General features: G+C 51.1%; 1 protein-coding gene across 3 annotated transcripts in view; it reads left to right on the top strand.

Moving 5' to 3' along the window:
• The window catches only part of GRK5 (G protein-coupled receptor kinase 5), a 206,889-nt gene that overhangs the window by 128,967 nt on the left and 61,313 nt on the right, over positions 1-16,609 (top strand). For all 3 annotated transcript variants that reach the window (XM_028121728.2, XM_028121729.2, XM_028121726.2), the window contains one exon: positions 16,275-16,387. In XM_028121728.2, coding sequence (XP_027977529.1) covers positions 16,275-16,387 — 113 coding nt within the window. The remainder of the gene's footprint in view (positions 1-16,274; positions 16,388-16,609) is intronic.

Here is a 16,609-nt window from a genome sequence, read left to right as displayed (position 1 = left end):
TTCTCAGCGTGCTCCCTTGAGTTCCTGGAACCAGAGTGTTTACTTTATGTAATATACAGCAAAACCAGTTCTGTTGACTTCAGAACCTTCCAGCATCTGAACTATAATTCTTACTAAAGTATTCTTTCAATGTGGATGACCCAGGATATTGTAGAGGAGGAAGACTGAGTTGTGTTTGACAGGGAGGAAAAATGTTCTGCATTTCGGGTCACCATCTTTAGAAATGAACCCAAGCTTTTTTGAGACTTGGGTGCTTTAACTCCATCAGGGAACTAGTCCTTCTTTGCTCACGTGTAGGGGGCTGCCCGAGGAGCCTGGGGCCCTTGGAGCCGTGTTACAGCAACCCAGTTCATGCCGGGGGAGGTCAGGTGGGTACGTTGTGTTGGAATCCACACCTCAGGCTCCTGCTCTGTGGCAAAGGAGTGTGTGAAACGGTGCCTAGATGAGGCTCAGGTGGGCGAGCATCGGTTCTAGTTAACCCTTCTGTGGCAGTGTGTGCTTGCACTCTTTCCTGGTTGGGCAGTGAAGGGGGTGGGTGCAGGGGATTTGGGCGGGAATATCCAGCGGTTGCTCCTTAGAATAATGGCGGATGGATAGTATTTACTGAGGGCCTAGCATGTGCCAGGCACCGTGCCAAGCGCCTTGACTGAGCCATCCCTATGCGGTAGGTCATTTTATCGTTATCTCCATTTTAGGACCAAGAAAATGTGTCTCAGAAAAGGTCCTACAGCTAGTACGTGGTTGGTCGGATCAAGTACAGGTTTCGCTGCTGTAGCAAAGACGCAGACTAACCCTGGTTTAGACGGGCTAGAAGCCTATTTCTCTCTCCTGGAACAGGGCTTGGGGGGCGGTCAGGGCTGCTATGGAAGTTGTGTGGGGCCATTCTGTTCCAGGCTCTTCTGCCCCTGTCCTTACAGTTCTGGATGGCAGCCCACTCATCTGCCTTCTAGGCGCGTCTGTATATAGGAAGGGGGAGAGTGAAGGAAAGGCACACACCCTGTCCCTTTAAGGGCATACTCCAGAAATAACTTGGAACCGGTGTTTCTGGGCACGTTCCTTTGCAAACGTGGTCATCTAGCCACACCCCGCTGCAAAGGTGGCTAGGAAATTAGTTCCCACCTCTGTCTCTCACCCCTCCGCTGCTTCTCATCCTGGAGGAGTTCTGGGTTAGCTCCAAAGGCAAGAGCCCAGAGCTGGACTGGCTTCTTGGGTGCTTGGGGTGCTAGGAATTTCTGGTGATCGCTTGATCCTCTGGCCTAGCACAGCGCAGGGCACCAAGTAGGTGCTCAGTAAATCAGTCTTAAAGGAAGGGTGGGAGAGGGGGCCCTGGCCTATCAGATCCAACCCAGCTAATGAGCTGAACAAACCAGGATGCAAAGATGAGGGCGCTGGAGACTTCTGTGACCAACAACCAGAAGCAGCCAGGTCCAGAAGGAGTCCCTTCGAGGGTGGAGCTCTACAGCTGTTTTGGTCTGGACCAGAGGTTCAGGGTATCCTGTGGGCTTAATCCCAAACGTGGATGACATCTGTGAGCTGTGCTTCCATTGGAAATCTGATTCTGAGCCCCCTTTGGGAGGAACTGGATTCCGTCCTAATGGTGGGTCACTTGGGCTGTGCCACGTACATTCCTGACTTGGTTCCAACGATGCGTAGGTCCAGTTTGTCGGCTGCTGGCCCCCATGTGGACCCTGTCTGCAAAGAAGGGTCTCTGCCTTCCTCCTGCGATGCTCTGGTCACCTCCTGGCCCTGAGTCAGCTAGAGCAAACTACAGTCACAGCCTGGCCTGTCAGAGCCCAGGTCCCTGGTAAGACGTCCTCAGAGGCTTTCTGGTGCAGCACGCTGAATAGGAGCTGCGGAGAGTTCTCCCATCCCTTTTACTGCTTACATTTTCTGAACAAAGCTGCTTTTCCATGCAGGTGCTCAGAAGGAAAAATAAGTAAGCATTGGAGGTTCCAGTGTGGAATTTTTCTATCATCCGAACATTGTTCTTGGCAAGGAATAATTTAAAACAAACAGCCGTTGTGGGTTACATTTTCAGACCAGTTAGAAATAGGGGTGTCCTCTGATCATCCCAATCCTTTTTTTTTTTTTTCCGTTCCCAGCTATCTGTCTTGTGCTGAGTAGCTGAGGAGGATCCCTATGAGGCTTAGCATCAGTTAAATGTTTGTCAAAATGTCTATTACGAGCCTGGAGCCAGAGGGAAGAGAAAAAGCATTAACAGAGGGCCACGCTCCAGGCTGAGCCGTAGCTTGCATGGTCTAGACAGCTAAGAGATATGTGGGGCTCTTGAAAGAAAGGAAGAAAGAAAGAAAGAGAGAGAGAGAGAGAGAAAGAAAGAAAGAAAGAAAGAAAGAAAAAGGAAGGAAAGAGAGAGAGAGAAAGAAGAAAGAAAGAAAGAAAGAAAGAACAAAAGAAAGAAAAGAAAGAAAAGAAAGAAAGAAAAGAAAGAAAGAGGGAAAGAAAAGCAAAGCATGTGCATTTGGGTCCTGCATGCTTTGATTCTGTACTTGGATGGCTGAGAAAGCTTTAGTTTAAAATAAGTGGTTTTTGGCAAGAGGTGGTACTGCATGCTGGCAAACTGATTGTGCCCTTGTACTTAGCTAAAAATGAAAATGCATGAGGTCTTTTGCTTTTTTTCTTCTTGACAATTAAAAGCGTCTACTTGGCTCCATGCGGAGACGGCCCCTGAAGATTTATATGAGGCACCTGAGTGGCATCAATTACAGGCCTTCAGGCTGACAAGCAGCTACACTTCATGGCGCTCAAAGTGCCAGATCCCAAGAGGGAGTTTTGAGAGGCTTGATTGGGCCTCTCCCTGTGCCAGACCTGGGGGTGGGGGGGACCTCTTGGGTGAGGGTCTTTGAGTTTTACTAGAGGACTTTCATTCCCCGTCCACAGTATTCTAGGGCCTGCGAGCGACTGAGGCAGCTGAGCAAGTCCTGGGGTGATGAATAAGATGAGACCCTTTCCCCACCCGGGCCTCAAGTTTCCCCATCTGGGAGGGCAGGCTGTGGACTGCCTTTCCTTCAGGTTTTCTGCCTGGTCTTGGTCCATGCTCTGTGACATGTCCTTTCTCCAGCTGTGACATTATTGCACTGTGAAAGGGAGGTGGCGTGATGTCCGTGCTGGAAAAGGGCTCTATTTCCCGTGGGGCAGATCCATTCATTAACGTGACCCCAGCACAGGGAAGAATGTGGGAACAAGTGTGTTAGAATATAGCCCGGACCAAGCAAATGGACGAATTAGGTAGTTAATGTGTTCTATTCATTCACTCGTCAAATGTTATCGTGTGCTGGCTCCATGCCAGGCTCTGTGCTAGGTGCTGGGGTATATGGGGAACAAGGCTGCCGGGGCCCTGCCTACTCCAAGTTGGGTCCAGCCCTGCTTGGACTTCTGTCCTGTTGGCTTAAGGACTTGCCTCCATGTAGGTCCGCGCCCGGGAATGTGCTATGAAATGCAGTCCCAACACCCTATTAAAAGCCAGGCATTTACTTCTAGACACCGAGGACTTTAAGACTTCTATCTTCAAGGAGCAAAGGATTTGTTTTGACAAAAGAAGTGTAAACAGGATCCTAGTGAATAACTTTCCTCATGGCTGTTCCTGCTTTAATCCGTCGTATATTTATTGGTGACCTCATGGTGTCCAGAATGTCCCAGGCTCTACAGAGGATGCAGAGGGGGTGGCAGTGGAGAGGGACTTCACAGCCCGGCTGAGGAGCCAAGGCCCCCCCGCCGCCCCGAGGACAGCGGCCAGAGGAATGAGGCAGCACGTAAGTTACGTGATCACAGGTGTGCTGCAGGCCTCGGAGCTGAAGGAGCTCGCAGCCAGGGAGGGGACGGCATACTTGGGTCAGGTGTTCTGGAGGAGGAGGAGGAGGGGAGAGAGGGCATTCCCAATAATTCTCCTGTGCAGGCCCAGCCTGCAGAGTGTAACTGTCTGGCTGATTGCCAGCCACTGCCTCGTCCTGGCTTTTCTAGTCCTTAGTGTGTGACTGGAGCTCCCAGGTACGGGGTGCACAGCAGCCCTGGGCCCACGGAAGTGGGATGGCCACTCGGTATGTCCACGTTACATACCCACGTTACATACCACGTTACATACCACGTTACATACCCACGTTACATACCACGTTACAAGGGTGCTCCCTCCGCGGTGGGCCCCCAGAGGTTGCCAGATGGTGTCATTGGTGAGATGTCGTCCACCTCTCAGGCTCCCAGGTCCTTGCCTGCTGCTGCTATGGATCCCTAGGAGCTAAAAGTTCCAGAACAGTTGTCTAGGATCAGGAGGACCTGAGTTCAGATCCTCTCTCTGTCATTTGCTGCTCCATGGCCTGGTGCTAATCCTTCTCAGGGCCTCATTTTTTGGTCTTATCTGAAAACAGGCTGATCATAGCAGCCTTTTCCTAGGCCTCTTCTGAGGCCTGCATGTAAAGTGCCTAGGAAGGGGCCTGGTGTACAGCAAGCGCCCCATCCATGTTAGCGCTTACTGTTTCTACGATTAGCACCCTCCATCAGGTGGCAGAATGAGAAAGCCACTCTCTGGCCCAAAGGTCATCTGTTTCTGAAAACTAGTTCTGCCAAATGCTATAAAAATCCATATCTAAAATCCAGACACCCCTGAGCTATAACTCAGCTGAGCAAAGTCTGAATTGAGACTCCAGCTTTCTGTGTTCGTTTCTGCAGAAGCAACGTGCCTCTCCCGTCTCTTGTCTGGAACATGGGCATTGGGTGAACTCTGTGTGCCCACGAACATGCCTGTCTCCCCCACTCTAGCCCCTCTTGGCTCTGGGGCTGACTTAGGCAAAGATGGCTTGATGGGAAGTTGTTGACATTGTCTCATGTTTAATTACCAAAAAACCTGGATCAGGTTCCAGCGGGCCGAGGCCTCCCAGCTCCATTCCTCGAGGAAACAGAGTTTGGGTGTGTCAGGTGGCTGGTATTCTAGGAGTCATGAGGAAGCAGCTGGGGGAAACCACAGGTTTACCTGAAAGAAGAGTCCAGGAGCAGAGAATACCTGCCACCTAATGTTTGTCCTCTGATTCCCAAGAATGAGGACCAAGGAGCAGGTCTTACAGAAGGACAGGTCTGGCCTCAAAATAAGAATGGACTCTTAATGTGATGATAAGGAGCGCTGGACACTTTGCGGGTGAAGTGCTTCTTTGTCCCCAGGAGTGTGCAAACTAAGGTTGGCTGACTCCCTGATGGGGCTCATTGTAGCTGGGGTCTTCAGACCCTGAGACATCTGGACCTTCAGGAGATCATCCATAGCCTGGGCATTTATTTCTCAAGTGCCTTTGGCCAGCACAGCTGTGAGCCTCACTAGGCCCTGGCCCATGGCCCAGGAAGAAGCAGGGCCGCCTCTCTGCACAGAGGCTGCTGTTTGCCTTGGCCCCCGCTGGCCCTGCCACTTCCTGGCCCCGCCCTCCCACGGCTTTTGCTTCATTAGCTCATAGCTCCAGGTGAAGCCAGTCCCCAGGGCCCTGGATGGCCCAGCTGCCGAGGCTTCAGAGCCCCCACACCGCCCAGGCCATAGCAGCTCACAGTAAGGATGGGTCAGGCATTGCCATCCGAGGGTAAACTGGAAGAGTGCTCAAGAGAGACTGAAGCACAGAGATGGGGAGTAACAATCCCAGGGCCTCACAGCAAACTGTAGCAGGCTGCTACGGGAGCCAGGGCTCCTGGGCCCCAGACAGCACCCTTCCTGGGCCTTCTGGAAGCACTGCCTTTAAGCTCATGCTTGCTCTGTTCCTGCTCTGGCCACTGTGCAGATGTGGGTGGGAAGGCAGCTTTGTGGGCTTAAGGACTCCAAGGCTGTGTACTCTACTTGGAGCTCTGATGTTGGAGAAAGGCCCCATGTCCTGCGGTGTCTCCATCCCCACCAGGCTCCTCACAGTCTCCCTGGGGGACTACCACGTTGGGAGGTGGGACACTGAAGCTCCTGTCATTCATGAGGCTCATTTTGTAGAAGGGGAAACCAAGGTCCAGGGACAGTGATGGGTCTGAGGTCATGCAGGGGTCAGAGAAGGAGCTGGAGGCAATGTTCAGTCCCCTGGCCCCATTCCCATGGCCCTGGCTGAGCTTTCTGGAAAGCAGCGAGTCAGGCAGGGCACCACGTTCAGGCCCACCTCACTTCTGGGGGATCTGGACCCTCTGTGGCTTCCCCTCTGAGTGCAGCACACAGCCTGGCCAGCATCGCCTCGGGCCCAGGCACCCCGAGCCCTTTTGTTTCCCTTGGACTGAGGCCCCCACTAGGAACAATTCTATCATCTAGTTGCCACAGGGAGACCTTCATTTCTGGCAGATTAACCACTGGGGGTGTGTCGAGGGAGTGTGGGCCTGAGACTGCTACTCCCCCGTTTGGAAGCCAGTGGCCTCCACATGACATTGATTCATTCATCTGCCTGTTCCATCATTTGTTTGCTGCCACCTACCCCTGTTCTCCTGCTCCAGCCAGGCTCTGATCTGGGGGCTGGGGATGAATGGTGAGCTAGACCTTACAGCGAGCACAGAGCCAGAGTCACCCTGGGAGCTTTAACACCACTGACACCATCCCCAGAGATCTGATGCAGTTGGCCCGGGTGTGGCCTGGGTATTACAGTTTCTAAAACTGCCTGTATCTGCATGGAAATTTCTTTTCAAGGAGGAGAAAAAAGCTTGTAGAAATTCTAGAATGTGACCATAGAGGATAGCGTCCTCAGGACGGTTGTGAGCAGGGTGGAGCGAGGGAGGGCCCTGGGTCACCAAGAAGGGAGAGCATCCACCATTGATGGAGCTGTCCCAGTGGCTGGTGCCACTGCAGGCCTGGTCCCAGCTTTCCAGAAGGTTCCATCACTGGCCACTGGGGGTGAACACGGAGTGCTGAGCACCTGCTTGTGACCCAGGCCTCACACCTAAAAGGGGGTCATGTCTGGTGGCTACAGTTCCTTTGCTTCCAAGGGCCTCCTTGGTCTCAGTGGTTTTGCAGCTGTGTTTTTTTTGTTTTTTTGTTTTTTTTTTAATTTTATCTATTTATTTGACAGAGAGAGACACAGCGAGAGAGGGAACACAAGCAGGGGGAGTGGGAGAGGGAGAAGCAGGCTTCCCGCCGAGCAGGGAGCCCGATGTGGGGCTCGATCCCAGGACCCCGGGATCATGACCTGAGCCGAAGGCAGACGCTTAATGACTGAGCCACCCAGGCGCCCCGCAGCTGTGTTTTTAGAAGAGTTGCGTTCCCCTCGTTTATAAAAATATTGAAAATCTAGAGAAATAGAAAGAACCAGAGGCCACACACTGGCGTGTCCCCGTTTTGCCTGGCCTTTTCTAGAGCCCGCACTGCTGATGTAGCAGAAACTGCCGACCTCTTGGTTGTCATGCTCACCTGGTGCTGGCTGGCATGGAAGGAAGGCTTCTGATCACAGAATGGTGGGCTTTCAGTGTAGGAGAGGACTCAAGAGTGCAGGGGTTCAGACCTCTCATCTGGAGATGGCGGGTGAAAGAGCCAGGCCTGGAACCCGAGTCCCGTCTCGGCCCCCGACTCATCCCAGCCAGTGCCTGCAGTGCCTCTGTCTACCTGGCTGTCCCTGGGTCCAACGCCGCCGCTGACTCCTCCGCTTACCCACCCGATTCTTAGTTTCAGTACCACTGCTCGGGAATATCTAAATTGTTTGCTTTTCTTGGCCTTGAGGGTAAGGGAGAGGTCACTGCCTTACTCTGGGGCCCCATTAAGGCCCAGGGGGCCCCACGGTGAAGGCATATGCTCTGTGCCCTGTCAAGCTCAGCCCCCAGCTCCTTCCCAGAGTCTCAGTAAAACCCGAGACCAGAACGAGGGGGACAAAAGGCACAGGAAGATGGGGCTTGGCTTGGGTGTGTTTGTGTAATGTGCCATATGTCACTTTCTTTTCACATGAAAACATCTCTCTTGAAGCAATAGGAACCCACTCAGCTGTTGCTAACCAAATACCAAATGTTTCCCTTCTCCTCTCTTGCTCCTTCCAAGAGGTGGGCTGTGAAGAATTGCCGTTATCCGTGATGCTATCTTGCCTTTCAAACGTCAGAGAGCTTTTTCCTTAGAGCACTCGATTGTTTTTTCCAGCTTTGGCAGGAATTTTTAGGAGAAAGCTGTTTTCAAATCACTTTTCTGTTTATTGTTTTAGACCTGGAGTTCGGCAAAGTGAAGGGCTCATGGCCCCTGCCTAATCCAGTCTCCTCACATCTGTTTTCCTAAATTGCCTTAGGACCTATCAGCCCCTCCCCACCCCTCGAAAAAACAAAAAACAAAAAACAAACACCCCCAAAAGACAAAAAGCAACAACCCACCCCTGGTACTTTGGAAAAACAATGTTAAATAAAATAAAAATGAAACAGCGCAAACTAATATAAACCTCCAGTTGGTAGAAAGATGGTTCCAGAAATCGCTTTTGGACCCCCCCCCCACTCCCCACATACAATAAACATGTGGTTTCATTTCCAAGGGCTCCGGTGTTAGCCGTGTTAGCGTTTCCATTTCCTCAGGAAGCCGCCTTTCTTGCTCTTACTTCTGAAATGGAAACGTGCGTTTTCATTGGCCCCAGTTCAAGGAGTGCCTGGGGCAACAATGAAATCAGTCCCAAGCAGGTTCCAGTCAGCGACACCCCACCCCCCAAGCCACGACTTCTTGCTCCCCATCCACAAGCAAGCAAGGGACTGGTGCCAACTCTCCCAGCCGGGGCGGGGGTGGCAGCCTCGCTCACTTGGGTTTGTGGCCTTCTGAGGGGAGCCACGCTGTCCTCGCCGCCTGCGTTCTGGCCTTCAGTTGGGAAAATCTGGTTGCCCTCCAAGCGTCCGCATACCACAGCTCTTAATTAAGAAAGTATGTTTCCATTTCGTGTCACTCGAAAAGAATGAAAACAGTGACAGCATTTCTTTCTCTTCACTATCGATAACATTCCTGTTTCTGAGTCCACCGGGGGTTAGGAGTCTTGAAGGAATTGACTGGGTTGTGAGAGTCTAACCTCGGCCATGTGCTGTGGGGACATGTGGCTTCTCTGTGAGAGGGAGGCTCCAAGTGAGGCAGAGGAGGCCGGCAGAGCCCTGGTCCCTGCCCTCTCCGAGGTGGGAGTCCATGGCTCAGCCACAGGAGGGGCAGCTTTGGCCTTCTTCGGTGATGTGCAGTCAAGTCCCCTTTCACCGGCCACCTCCCATTTTCTTTCTGAACCTTCAGAGAGGTGAAAGCCACCATTTCTTATGTCTTCTAGAGGAGCTATGATCTGGCCTAGAGGCTACGGCTTCTGTGGGGCCTGCTGAGTGCTGAGACCATGGGAGTGGGAGATGTGAGGCGGCTGGGCCCCTGCTCAGGAGACTTGCCCAAGACTATAGGGCAAATTAGTCCACTCTGGCTGCTATAACAGAGCACCTCATACTGGGTATTTTAAACAATGGACACGTATCTCTCGCTGTTGTGGACGCTGGGAGTCCAAAATCGAGGTGCTGGCAGATTTGCTGTCTGGCAAGAGCCTGCCTTCTGCTTCATAAAGGACCACCTTCTTGCTGTGCCCTCACGTGGCAGGAGGGGTGAGGGCACTCCCAGGAGTCTCTTTTATAAGGGCGCGAATCCCACGCAGCAGAGCTCTACCCTCATGACCTGATCACCCCCAAAGGTCCCGCCTCCAAATGCCATCACAGTGGGGGTTAGGTTTCTGGGTATGAATTTGGGGAGACACGAACATTTAGTCTCTAGCTGCTATCCTTTACAATAGCCCTGAGGTCGTGGTACCGTGAGTGGCTTCTTTCGAGAACAGCCTGAGAGATGAGGACAGGCTCTGAGCATGGCGTCCAACACGCGAGGCGGTAGTGGTGAGGACAGGGCCCTTGTCCTGTAACTTGGTAAGCGTCATGCCTGACCTGTGTAGGGTAAAGCTGAAAGTGACCTGGCTTCAGGACATGCTTGTTGCATATCTATGAGCATGTGTCCGCATGCTTGCATGTGTATTCCCAGGCAGTCATGTTCATGAGCAAGTAAATTTATTTGCTGACACCCTCAGTTATCACTACATTCTGATTCTTGTCCCTTCTTGCCTCACTTCCCATCCCCAAGCAACTATCACTTTCTGTTTGTATTTTTAAGCCATTTTCTTTTTTAAAAAGTACTGTAAGAACACTTAACATGAGATCTACCCTCTTAATAAAATTTTAAATGCACAATACAGTATTGTTAGCTAGAGGCCTGATGTGGCACCGGAGAGCTCTAGAATTTAATCATCCTGCAGGACTAAAACTGTATACCCGTTGAACAACCTCTCCCCACCTCCCTCTCCCCTGGCCTCTGGCAACCACCATTTTACCCTTGTTTCTAAGAGTTTGTGTATTTTAGATACCTTATAGAAGTGGAATCATGAAGTATTTGTCCTTCTGTGATGGGCTCATTTCACTTAGCACCTCAAGGTCCTTCCATGTTGTCCCACCTGTGGCAGGATTTCCTTCCTTTTTAAGGCTGAATAATATTCCATTGTATGTATATGCTACATTTAAAAAACCCGTCTATTGGTCAGTGAACATTTAGATTGTTTCCACATCTTGGCTATGGTGAAGAGTGTCCCAGTGGGCATGGGGTGCAGATATCTCTGAAATCTTGGTTTCCGTTCTTCTGGATAAATATCTAGAAGTGGTAATGCTGGATCATATGGTCATTCTATTTGTAATTTTTTGAGGAACCTTTGAATAGTTTAAGCCATTCTTGAAGATCTACCCACTGGCTCCCTGTGGTGGTCACAGACCTAGTTCTGAATTCTTGCCCTAACACACCTTCCCCCATGTTTCGCCATGCCCTCCTGGCCCTCTTGGCTTCTCACATGGGGACTTAACCTCCTCACCGTAGCTTCTCCTTGCCCTCCACCCCCCCACCCCCCTGCAACTTCTGGCCCCATTTCTCTGGCTTTGACCTTCTCCTTCCGCTGACCTTCACCTTCTGCTTCCCCAGCACTCAGCCTCTGTTGGCATTGCAGTCATGGGCGTCACCCCTGACATGGGCCCAACATCACAAGAGCAATCTGTGCCCTCTGTGCTGAGACACCTTCCCGAACATTCCCAGCAGGCCTGCCTTATACAATTTTGTTTCATGGACATTGTTAGGTGGCTGCTCTCACTAGCCCTGTCTGTGAACAGGCCTCCTTCCTGCCCTGACTACTAAGCAAACTGCTTAGGACAAAGACAAAGTCTGTGGTACCTTGTCTGCTCTAAGGGATGCTCATAACAAGGCCCAGAACACAGTGCCCATTAGAGGTTCAGCAAGCATCTGTCAACTTGCTAAAGGGACTATCTGCTGGGAAGAAATGGTTCTGTCTGAAGGCATGGCTGGAATTCAGTTCAGTGTTACAGGAAAGCGTGGTGATCCTGCCCTCCTATTTATGGGCATGCTCAGGAGGTGTCAAACCCTTGAAGACACCAATGACATAGGTGGTTTTCTTAAAGCCAGTTCAGTCCAGCTCATCACCAAAACAGGATTCCTACCACAGGGACTGTGCCCTCCCTACCCATACAGCAGTGGCTCCCCAACCAGGGACCTCCTCTGTTCATGTCTCAGGCTCCCTGCTCCCCACCCCATTGTCATCCACGTTTCTGTGGACTCTACTTGAATCACATGTGCTCTAAAATCACTGGTCCCTCATGGGACACTGATTCCATCCAGTCTCCTTGGACTTGGAGCCCAGCTGTTTCCCGGGCCCAGCCTGCTTTTGCAACGTATTACCTCCCGCCACACTCCTGGGTGGACAGTGAACCCAGCCCCTCCCTGGGGCACTCTGCCTTTTGATCAAGGGCACAGCTCAGTGTCCTAGAGCTTACAAGGGGCTTCATAGACCCTTCCCCATTTCCAGTCACCTTCCTCTAGATATGCTTCAGTTTGCCATGTCCACTGGACCTCTGTTACCATGACCAAGGTCAAATGTCACCTCACAAAGGCCACACCCCCATTCTTGGTCCTAACTGACCACCAGCTCTTAACTCTAAGCCTGTTACTGGATCACTAACCTGCCAGTAAATATAAGATGTGCTTCCTTCCACTTATCCACATACCCTCCAGTTGTTGAACTCAAGAAGAGAGTCTTAAAGTTGAAGGAACCTTCTTGTATCAAAAATCAGGAGACCTTGGAAGACAGTTTGTTAAATGAAGGACCCACAAGAGTAAAATAATTACATGATTGGTGGATACTTGGGGATAGAGGAGCCTGATTCCCCCTCATAACTTATATAATGACAGCTTCTTTCTGGCTTGGAGGGAAGGGCCAGTGAAGCACGAAGCCCAAAGCAGGGTTTTCATGTTCTAGAAGAGCTGGTGTGCATGTGTGTGTGTGTGTGTGTGGACAGCACATGCATGGCTGTGCATAACATCCCAGGGTTCTCCCAGCCTGAAAGATAGATTCAGAGACAGAGAGAAAAAGCTCTGCCCTTCTTTCCTGGACGGCCCTCCCCACCACACCCAACAGATCGCACTTCAGAGGAGGGGTGTGGGCAGGGCCCGGCAAGCTGGATTTAAATGACAGAAGTCTTCTGTAGAAACCAAGAAGAAAGGGTCCGCTCTGAAGATGTAGTACAGACCTCCCCAAGCTTCCAACTTATGTGATCTTACTTTGTAGAAGCGACCCACACCTTGGGTTTGCGCTTGGCAATTTACATCTCCTCCCGTCACTCTGATCAATTTCCAAATTCATTGTCTGCCTTCTATGCCCTCGTTCTTCATTTCTAAAGGAACTGCAAACGTCGCACTCTGATTTTGTTGGTGTCGATGGCGATGCCTCCTCAGAAGATAGGCCCGTTTATCTTTATATAAGCCTGAGAAAAGAATCCAAATAGATGATTACTGATTCTTTTATCTCGTTCTGGGCTTCCAGTGAGTGGCTTTCTTGCCTGGGATCCTCTGTACAGCTGGGAGAGGCACGGAACTGAGGTGCTGACAGCTTGTGTTGGAATCACATGGTGTTTACTGTGCTGTGAGTTTATAACAGCCTTGTTTCCATACTGACAGCAAATGCCATATGGAGAGAAAAACTCCTGTCAGATGAACCCTTAAGGAATCACAATATGGTACATGAAATCTCTTAATTGCTTTTGGAAATAGGGAGGGGCACATTGCTCAAATCACATTAAACCCTGCAGTTCTCTCTGCCATAATTGAATAAAACTGGAGTTTGACACTAGGTAATTTACTTTCATTCTGTGTTTGTGCTGGGGAGGTTCAGCTGATTGGGAAAGGGTGAGGAAGTTTGTTTTCCTCACCTTGGCGTGGTGGGGGGAATCAGGTCTAGTGGGAGGCAGTGAGAATGCAGGCTGTATCTACAGGGTATCGCGCTAACAGGTGCGAGCTACAGACCTGTCACCCTCTCAGCTCCCTCCTTCCCAGATTCCCTACTGTGGCTGATAATAACACTCATCTAACTTGACATTTTATTACTGTCACTTGGGATCTTGTCTGCTCACCCACACACTCCACCCTTTCCAACAGAATCCAAGCTTCCTGAGGGCTGGGACTGCATCCCATTCCCCACCCCCACCCCACCAATTCTGGCCCACACTGAGGCGGGTTAAATGCTTGTTGGAATGGCTATTTGTGAACCATCTGTGCGTGGAAAGGTAAGCGAGTTAAGGCAACAGTCCAAGGCTAGTTTCAGCCCCCAAACCAAGGGGATCAAGAAGGGAACTTGAAGGTGGCTATCCATGTTGATCAAAGTATCCATTCAGGAGAGAATGAGAAATGTTTGAGTGCCTTCTTATACGCACTGTACTTAGAACTGGTGAATCCCCACAAAAAGTTGCTGCCCTTGGGCAGTTTACCCATGAGAGAAGTGGGCTGTAAAACTCTCCAGGCTGTATGCCTAGTTACTTGCTCTTCGAGCTGCAAACAGACAAAAACCCAACAAGAACTGACTTCAGCACTCTGTCAGGTAAATAAAGGGGCAGGCACCAGGCTGGCCTCGGTGAGGCTGGCTTCAGGGGCTCCTGTGATGTTGGCAGCGCGGGGTTTCTTTCTTCTGCATTCAACCCCATCTTCCCCTGCTTCACTCTCTGTGGGTTCTCACTGCCTAGTGGGAAAGACAGTTGTGGCAGCTCTTAGTTGACTGATCCTAACACCTTGGCATCCCAGGGAAAAACAAGCATCTCTCCCTTAACTTCTAGAAGACTCCTACCCACTCACGTCATGTGCCTTGAACCTATCATTGTGGCCTGGGGACAGAGGGGGTTCTGATTGGCTGGGGCCAAGTCACATGCCCGTTTCTGAACCTACCACTGTGGTAAAAATGGGGATCTCTGATTGGCTAGGGCTGAATCATGTGCCCATCCTTCACCCTATCATGTGGCTGGGAGATGAGGGCTCTGGTTGGCTAGAACTGGGTCACATGCCCATCGTGAGGCTGCGTTAGAGCCTAAAACTGGTTTGTTTACAGTCTCAGGGAACGGAGATTCCGTGAAGGAGTGGAGACAGAACAGACCAAGAGACCCACAAACTCGGTGATATCAGATGGTATTTAGTAAGCATTATCTATATGTTAGGTTCTGTTCTGAGTCTTTTCTATGCATTGTCTTAGTTAATCCTCACGACAGCCCTAGAAGATAGGTATAATTAGTGTCCCCAGTTTACAGATGAGGAGACGGGGATGAAAGTGTTAAGTCAGAAGCCTCAGGACACACTGGCAGAGCATGGTGAGGCTGGCGTTTGAACCCCAGGCAGTTTAGCTCCAGAGCCCATGCTCACAGCCACCGCTCTCCCTACAAGTCACGGCTTTACTTTTTTTTTTTTTTTTAAAGATTTTATTTATTTATTTGACAGAGAGAGACACAGCGAGAGAGGGAACACAAGCAGGGGGGAGTGGGAGAGGGAGAAGCAGGCTTCCCGCGGAGCAGGGAACCTGATGCGGGGCTCGGTCCCAGGACCCCGGGATCATGACCTGAGCCGAAGGCAGACGCTTAACGACTGAGCCACCCAGGCGCCCCAGGGCTTTACTTTCTGTGGATAAACTCTTTCTTTGGTTGTGAAAGTGAGTGGACGTGATGGTTGTGTTCATATCTCCTTCTGTTCCTTATCTTCAGAGAAATCCCCTTTCCAGGGATGATTGTCCTTTTTTCCTCCTCTGGGTTCAGCGAGGATACAGTCATTCTTTCTGTTCAGCTTGCTCTCCTGAAGTCATTATAACCCTCTTCCCGGTTTCCCCGTGAGGTCCCCTGACCGTTTCTAATGCAGTTGCACAAAGGCCCAATGATCCGTGCTTGAGAGGGTCAGAGGCATCATGTCTCAGTCAGTCCATTGAGCATCTTTCCGGCCAGAAGAACCTCCAACAGAGGCTTTAACATTGTTGCAGGAAGAGCCAGAAGGTACCTTCCCCCCTGCCCCCAGTCTTACCTCCAACATGTGCCTTTATTGTCCAGAGGAAGACTGAGGCCCAGAGAGAGCAAGTGAGTTGCTTCAAGTCACATAGCAAGTCACTGGCTAGCACCTGGTACCCAGGCCTCCAGGCTTGGAGTCTTGCGCTGCATTTCCTCTTTGGAACTCTCCTGGCTGCTGTGTGGCTGGGGGCCGGTCACTTCTTGTTTCCATGCCTCTAGTTCCTCAGCTGGAAAATGCAGGGTTTTCATAATTTGAAGTGCTTTGAATTACAAGTAATTTTTAAATCTTTTCAAACTGCCCTAAACAAAGCTCATAAATAAACTTTTCAGATGTGGTTTGAGCTGCAGGCATGGTTTGATCCAGAGATTCATGACACCACGAGGACACCAACTTTACTTTCTGTCATTTGCTCAGCCCTGACCTCCTCTGTGTGTGAGCCCCGTCATCACAGCAGCCCCCCTTGCAGCGTCAAGAGCACTGCATCAGACCTTGGCCTCGCACCCATGCACCCCAGCCCCCGGAGGAAGAAAGGGCAGTTCTGCTCAGTGTGCCCAGGCACGGTCTGTGGTCCACTCCGACTGGAACTGGCTTGGGTCAGATGCCTGCCACCCTTATCCAGTCACTAACTGGGCAGTGTGACATGGTGATCGGCCATCCAGGGGGGTAGAGGCACCGTCCCCAGAACTGCTGATATCTGGCATACAGGAGTCAGGGCTTTGGAAGGGGGAGTGGGCTAAGAACTAGAGGTTGGGGCATAACTGGTGCCTTCCTCTAAACCGCCCTTGTCCCCCCTGAGTCTGCACAGCTTGGAGATAAATAAGGGGTCCTGAGAGTTTGCCAGTCATCTTGCTCCATCCCTCTGGGGCTCTGGGTACAGGTGTGGGTTGATTGGACGGCCCTCCCTAGCTCTCTCCTGCATCTCACCACATTCTTTTCTTGTTTCCAGACAGAGATTACTGCAGTTTATGTGACAAGCAGCCAATTGGGAGACTGCTTTTCCGGCAGTTCTGCGAAACCAGACCTGGGCTAGAGTGTTACATTCAGTTCCTGGACTCAGTGGTAAGTCACTGCTCCTGGGGAGGCCCTTTGGTCCTCTGTGATCAATGATTGTTTTTGCCCAGAGGAAAAGATAAACCATATCGTTTAGAAGGGTGAAGAATGAAATTGTTGCTCAATAAATTTCCAGACTTGTCCGCAAGTCTGCCTCAGCCCGGGTGATCGTGGATGGGCCACCTCCCTCTCTGGGCCTCAGTTACTGCTGCTTTAAAGGGAAGCCCTGTC

This window comes from Eumetopias jubatus, unplaced genomic scaffold, assembly GCF_037043125.1.
Source record: "Eumetopias jubatus isolate StellerSeaLion01/CBP00866 unplaced genomic scaffold, mEumJub1_p1.0 scaffold_17, whole genome shotgun sequence".
Lineage (NCBI taxonomy): Eukaryota > Metazoa > Chordata > Mammalia > Carnivora > Otariidae > Eumetopias > Eumetopias jubatus.
Note: the sequence above shows the minus strand (reverse complement) of the source record. Positions and strands in the feature narration are given on the sequence as shown.